The 7,706-nt window shown below is 37.9% G+C and overlaps 1 protein-coding gene across 1 annotated transcript in view; it reads left to right on the top strand.

The window, feature by feature from the left end:
• Window positions 1-7,706, top strand: part of Spata48 (spermatogenesis associated 48) — a 48,381-nt gene that overhangs the window by 26,259 nt on the left and 14,416 nt on the right. Inside the window, 2 exon segments of the mRNA XM_008849277.2 lie at window positions 1,328-1,378; window positions 2,340-2,447. Coding sequence (XP_008847499.2) covers window positions 1,328-1,378; window positions 2,340-2,447 — 159 coding nt within the window.

The following is a 7,706-nucleotide window of genomic DNA, read 5'->3' as shown; positions in this document are numbered from 1 at the left end:
AAAAATTATAAAAAATGATAGCAAGACTTCACAATTATTACTTAAAATGTCAAATGTGTGATAACACCTCAATATAGATTTGAATATAAAAATTGACTGATAATTTAAGATTTGAATATTCAAAACTTTAAGGCTCTCATGTATATAACAGACTAGAATTGTTGCTAATCCACTCAAATATTGTTTTTGTAAAATATGTAATTGGGTTTTTAATTTTGGATTTTGTTTGTTTCTGAGACAGAGTCTTACTATTTAGCCCAGCCTAGCCTCCAACTCACAATCCTCCTGACTCAGCCTCCAGTTACTTGAATTATGTTCCTAAACCAATGAACTCAACTTAGTACTAATTCATTTTATTAAAGGTTTTTTATTTTATGCATATGGATGTTTTGCTTGCATAGAAATATAACTACACCACTTGGGTGCAGTGCCCTTGGGGGGCCAGAAGAGGGTGTTGGATCCCTTGGAGCTGTTGTGGGTGCTGGCAACCCAACCACAGTTGACTCTTAACTACTGAGCCATGTCTCCAGTCCCCTTAATACTACTTCTTAATATGTGAATGTTCATTAAAATACTTTACGGCATTTTTTCCATACAGTGTAGTAGAAGAGCCCTTGCCCAGCTGATAAATACTTATTCCAGTTTTTATGGACTCACTCACTTGCTGTTTTTGAGGAGTTTGTGTGTTAAATGAGATGGCAATTGAAAACTTTGTGTTTTAGTCAGTAATGCCATTTCATGCAGCTCCTCAGGACGGTGTTATTCACCTTAAGGCTATGGGAATTTTCTTCCAGGAGCTTACACAAAAACCTATATATAAATGCTTATAATAGACTTAGTCACAATTTCTAAAATCTAGGAACAACAAAAATGGCCTTCAGTAGGTGAAGAGAAAGGCATACTAGTATATTAAAAAGAAATGAAGTGCTACACAGCAATGAAAAAGAACCAAATCAACACACAGAAACAGGAACAACTATTTTGGAGACAGTCTTGCTTCACAGCTCAGAATGACGTCCAACTCAACACCCTCCTGCTTTAGCTTGCCAAGTACTAGCATCACAGATAGAAGCCACTATGACTAGATAGAAACAACTCATAAATATTTTGGGGCAGTAAAAGGAGACACACTCAAAGAGTCATTTATCACATAGCTCCATTATTTAGTATTCTAGAAAAGGCAAAATCACATCTTTTAATTATTTCCAAAACAAACTTGGAGGCCAATTTCTGTTATCTCTGAAGATCTTTTAATTTGAGAAATGTTATAATTCGATATTTACTGAAAACATGAATAACCCAGTTGCCCTTTTTTTCTTTTTTGAAGTATGACTCCCAGTTTTAGAAGTAAATACATTCCTCTCTATACATAAGTACTGTTTCTCATTGCTTTAAATATACTGTATTTAACTCCAATCTGTGGCTCCATTCAGTGTCCTATGTTTTCAGTTCACTCTTTTGTCATGTCCTAACATATTCCAATATGCTGCTGGCCCAGTGCCTGTTTACTGCTAGGAGTGCCATCAAAAATGTAGTAAAGATTTTGATTGATTAAAAAAATGAGGAGTGATACATTTTCTGTTTTTCTAAATAGGATATCAAGTAAAATATCTTTGTTGCTACAGCTAGGCTGTCAGTCAGGAAAACGTTTGGTGATAGATGGGGAAGTTTGCTATGCTCACAATACTGAGCACAGGAAGTAAGAAGCCTTCTTTCCAGCATTTAAATCTCGTTCTCTGAGAATCACAAAAGTGCATTGTCTGACTTTGGGGATCTTCCTGTTTTTCTTCTTCAGTCTGAAGCATCACCTTGAGATGAAGGAGATGGGAGGACATGAGGAGGACCCAGGCCATTAGTCTGTGCCTCCTCATTACTGCTCTGCAATAGAGCTGACTAGTGCGTCTACCGGAGACCCCAGAGTCCTTGGCACACTGGCTGGCTGATGTGAGTCAACCTCCAGATCTTCTCCAGCAGCTCAGCTCTGTGGCCTGGGTTCCTGGTGCCTTCCCAGACTCCTGTCTCCACAAGAACTTTACTATCTCTGGCAGATACCAACCTCCCCTGCTATGGCCTCCTTCCAAGTCCTATGGCCAGTTATGTGCTCTGAAACCCAGAACCACTGCTCTTGTCACTCCCAAACCAGTTTCAGATGCCAGAGAAGATGCCTCATGCTCTGAAGAAGAAAAGCTTCACCACTGTTGTTTTGTATCTCATGTCATTTTCTTTCTTTCTTCTTGAGATTTTGGTCTATTTTGAAAAATAAAATTTCCTTTAGGAACTGGGATATTGATCAACTATTTCTTCTAACTTTCTTATAACTTTTCTTTTCACTGTAACAGTGGTCATGTACAAAGTACAAATGCTGACAATGTGGACAACCCCTTTGGAGACAGGACATCCACAGCCAAGCCTCGGCACTCTAAACTGCACTATACAAATACAAGTCGGTGAGTGGCATTTACAGTTATTTCACTGTAATTAAAGATGGAACTTGGTGAGGGGATTACAAATGCAGGGAGAATTTGGCCTGGCCTATTATTGGCCATAGCTTGTGAAGAAAGACACTATTTCCTGAAAGAAATGTAGTTCATCACCTCAAAAATATTAGTTTGGGGACTCACCTGGGGGGTTCCTTGAGCAAATCTATTACTGTGACTTCAGTGTCTTCATCTAAAACCTGTGATGCAAAATGCCACCAGGGACCAACAGGCTTAGTACAGCAGGCTGAGTGATTGACAGTTATTTACACTGGAAAGCTCTGGTCTTTCAGCATTAGGATACTGCTTTCCAGAAATGGGGCTGGGAAGTGGCCACTGCTGGCCAGAAGCCCTGGTGGGAGTTAGTGTTTGTGGCTAGTGGCAAGACGGTAATGGAGGTGAGATGGGTGCATCTAACCTCAGACATGGAAAGAAAAGACATGGATAGTATCAACCCTTAGTATATGGGACTTATTACCACCATCTTTCTTTATAGAGCAATGTTTCTTAAACTTTGTGTGATTTTATATAAAGAATTAAATCCTGGCTTAGTATTTGATATTTCCAGATGAGAGAATGATCAATGTTTGCCAGAGTTGATCAATATCTTGAATTTATAATTATCAATGCTGAGAACACCACTTTATATAAATACAGAGTATAAAATATGACAGACCAAAGTAAGGATACCAACAGAGTCTAACTTGATGAACCAACGAGTTTTATTGAGGTTACTTACAGGAATGTGGGTGAGGGGTTATTTGCAGGAGTAGAAACGACTCAATGACAGCTGGATCAACAAAGCCAGTGTGGGTGACAGCTTACAGAAGCTGGACTCCTGGAGCACACTGCACACTTCGCTGGTAGCTCAACAGGTTGGAGAGTGTCCTGCAGGCAGCACAGATGGTCAGAGCCTCTTCCAGGGTGAGCCCCTGGTCTCTGCTATTTCCTGGCATCTTAATTTGTCTGCTTCTTCCAGGAAGCTCCTGGTCTGAGCTGTCTCTCAGCAGTCTTTGCTGTTTGTTTAGGCTTGGTGAGGGAGGGGCCTAATGAATCTGGTCAGTTTCAGGGACTTCCTAAAATCATGTTTTATTTTTTGTTTTGTTTTTTTGTTTGTTTGTTTTACTTTCTGAGCTTAATGATCTTCCAGGCAGACAGAATGTTTCAGTCCTTACAGAACATCCTTTTGCTTCATCTCCTTTTTAATATCCTGTATCTAAGGAGCTTCCTTGCAGGATGGAATGTTTTATCCTCCAAGAAAGACAGTTTAGAAGAAACTGCTATTCAACAAAGACCCAAGTTTGTTTTCCAGTACCAGTGCTGGGCAGCTGACAACCCTATTGCTCTAGTTCCAGAGGACTCAGACCCTCTGCTGGCCTCCTCCAGTACACACACACACACACACACACACACACACAAATAAAAGTAAATCTTAAAGAATCAAATATTCTAACAAAATACAATCCAAAGTTATACTAATTTGATATTTACATACTAGAATGATTTAGGAAAATATCAAAAGTTTATGTTCCACAACTGAATCATACTGTTTCTATTAAAGCAGAAAACTTTGTACTTAAGTAATCCACTGCAGTTCATAGCATGCACAGTCTCAAATCTGCAGTGCTGACATTGCATGGTGTGATGGCACATGCAGCGCAAAGTGCTTGTGTTGTGTGTCAAACAATGTGACACAGGTGAGCACAGCCAGAAACACCTTAGATTCATATCATGTTTGATTTTAGGAGAAATTTGGGGTTGTTGTCCATTAAGAAACCTTTAATTGTTGCCAAATCTTTTGAGACCTCCCCACCCCACATTAAATTATATAACCCCATACATAATCATGATCCAGTTGAAGAATCTGGGTCATAGAATGTATATATTCAGTCAGACCCTCTTTGACTTAAGATTGGACACCTCCATCCTAAGTAAAATTTGCATTGAGCATGTCTACCCTATTGACTATTCTCACTTAGCAACATGATACATGTTGGTTGGGGTTGCTCACTTGGGATCCTGGGGCTGACCCAGAGTTCTTTTCTTCATCCTAGTGCTTCAAAGGAGAATTGATCATATGGAGGTAAGCAAGGAAAAGATTCACATTCAGACTCAGAATATGCTTTCTATTGAGCGCATACCACTTCCACTTTTACATCATTATTATAAAGTTAAAAATAAGTTGGACTACTGAGTATCCAGGGTTGCCGCTATAATAAATGTTATAAACATTTACTGTTAATGTCTATCATAAAGTACATAGCATATATAAACACATAAACATTCTTTTTCTTCCATGCCACTAAGTTGCCAAATAGCAGAGACATTCTCACATCTGTTTCTGTAATGATTGACAGATCTTATCAAGGACTTCATGCAATATCATAGCATGAATTGCCATAGCATTTTAAATGATAATTAATTAATTAATTAATTTTATCTCTTAAAAATATGTTATGCCTGGGCTGGAGAGAAGGCTCAGCGGTTAAGAACAATGGCTGTTCTCGCAGAAAACCGAGGTTTGAATCCCAGCACCCACATGGCAGCTAACAACTGTCCATAACTCCAGTTCCAGAGGATCCAATGGCCTCTTCTGCCCTACATGGGCATTGCATGACATGGGTGAACTTACCTACATGCAGGCAATACATGCATACACACGAATAAAATAAAAAATTATAAATAAATTTTTTAAAAGTATGTTATGCCCATAAGACAACATAGATAAAATTCTTATCTGCTCATTTTAAGAAATTTTTTTTCTTAAATTTGATGTGTGTGTTGCCTGCATGTTTGTGAGTGTACCTGTGTCATGCAATGCCCAGGGCATTCAAAAGAGGGCATTGAATCCCCTGGAACTGGACTTACAGGTGGATGTAAGCCATCATGTGGGTGCTGGGAATCAAACCCAGGTCTTCTGCAAGAGTAGCTGGTACTCTTAACCACTGAGCCTCTACCTCACTTTTTGACATAGTCTATTGTTTGTTAAATACAACACTATCCCTTATTATAATTTTGAATTTTTCTGTTTATTTACTTTACCTGATTCTTTTGACTACACTACTCTTTCAACCTATAAAACATCTCTCAAAACAATTATTTGACTTTAATATATTTATGTAAATAATCTCATCAAAGAATTTAAGCATGTCTCTCTAAGGTTGGGGTACATCTCAAGAACAGAGTGCTTACTTTGCACTTGGAAGGCACTGGGTTCCATCTCTTCCATTTCCAGCAAAACATACTCACAGACAAACAGACAGACAGACACACACACACACACACACATATTCTGCCTAACAGATCATTAATAACAAAAGTAAGTTTATAAATATTCCAGGCACTAAAGCTAAGAACTGTGGTAATATAATATTAAATATAATGTTTAGTATTATTAATATTTAATAAATATTAAAAGGATATAAATATAAAAAGAATTTGCCCACAACAACATAAGAATCTTGGTGGACAGATAACTCACAGAAACATCGGCTTTGTTTGGAATCAGGACTATATAGAAGTCACTTTTACATGACACCACTTGAAGGCTGTGGAAGGAGTCAGGTGTATGACTCTTCCCTAAATTCTGCAAGAAAATTGTTGCAATTAAACAAAAATTCTAAAAACGTGAAAAAATAATATAAGGGTAAAACCAATTTTAAAATGTCCACCAGGTATAAAATGTAAATATTTCTTTTTATTGAAGTATATACTTAAATTCTGAAATGTTTTGTGACACATTCTTATTAAAAAATCAAACTTTCTTTTGGGTCATCCATCAAAGAGACTGAAAAATAACTTGAAGGATTTAAAAATGTGGTATGAAAACACAGTATTTCACTTAAAAAGGTTGAAAGTATGCTATATTTATCTTGCTGGGGACCTGCTTTAAGGGAGTGAAATTAGAAGAGGATCCTTTAAATGAAACTGACAATGAACTGCAGATCTCTAATGTGGGCACTAGAGGGCGTCCCAGGCTGCAAAGTTTCTTCTATGGATCAATTCAGGTTTTAAGAGATTCCTTAACCTTTGAACAAAAGAAATGTTTCCTGTTTTTATTGTAAAGTATTTATAGATGCAGAGCAACATAATTCCATATGTAACATATACATCTCTGTAGCGAATGCCTGTGTATTATTCCAAACCTCACTTAAGAACTAGATTTCTGGTGAACTCTTCTAAACTCCACAGGCCCTGCGCTCCTGGGAACCTCATTGTCTCTTTCCCCACCCCAACTGAGAAGCAGCATGTTCAACTTTAGGCTGATCTTTTGCTTGTTCAGCTTTCTTAGATTTGCCACCTGTAGATGAGTCTCTAAATAAAAGTTTATGTGCTTCGCACAATACAATACTGAGCTAAAAACCAAAACACTGAATGCATAAAATATGATTTCATTTCCATGAAGTCTGAAACATAGAAACAGGAAAACTTTTTTTTAAGCCATGTAGGCAATGAAGTACTGTCCTATTCAAATGCAAATGCAACTTTCCTTGGATTTTCACAACTTATAAGCTTCTTACTGAGAAAGATCCTTAGATATTATCTTTAGGGTCCACAATATTGCTGGTGTTTAATCATAGCTGAGGAGGGGTGTCCCCACCCTGTCCATGATGTCACACTTCAGCAAGGCAGAAAGTCCCTAAGCAGATTTCAGTGCCTTCTTCATCCACATCAATGTCTTTTAAACTTCCTTACGGGGTTGGTTTTTGTTGTTGTTTTGGTTTGTTTTTTTGTTTCTTCTTGTTACCAAGTCTTTTAACATAACCAATGTTGCTTACATTGGTGAGGAATGTATTAACAATTTAAAATAGTCTGTTCCTTTTGTTGTAGAAATGAATCTAATTATTACAGGGAAAAAAGTGCAAAAATGTAACAATAAACACAAAACCATGAAGCTATATTCACTATTAACCTTCAAGTCTTTCCCATCTGTCACATGCTCTGTCACATGTCACAGCAAGGCTTTGCTGACCAACAGCTGTGCTCTGCCACAGTGAACATCTATCCACAGTAAGGTACCACACCGAACATCCATCCACTCTGATGTACTATAGGGAGCACTCAGCACTGTGATGTGCCACAGCAAACATCTACCCACTCTGATGTGCCACAGCGAACATCCCCCACTGCAATGTACCACAGGGAACATCCACCACCTATGCAATACATCATGATCATAATATACAATTTCCTAAATACCATCATCTGTTCAGTAGATATGCTGCAGCT

The sequence above is a fragment of the Nannospalax galili genome, unplaced genomic scaffold, assembly GCF_000622305.1.
Source record: "Nannospalax galili isolate Female #2095 unplaced genomic scaffold, S.galili_v1.0 scaffold304, whole genome shotgun sequence".
Lineage (NCBI taxonomy): Eukaryota > Metazoa > Chordata > Mammalia > Rodentia > Spalacidae > Nannospalax > Nannospalax galili.
The sequence above is the reverse complement of the archived record's forward strand: the minus strand, read 5'-3'. Positions and strand labels throughout refer to the sequence as shown.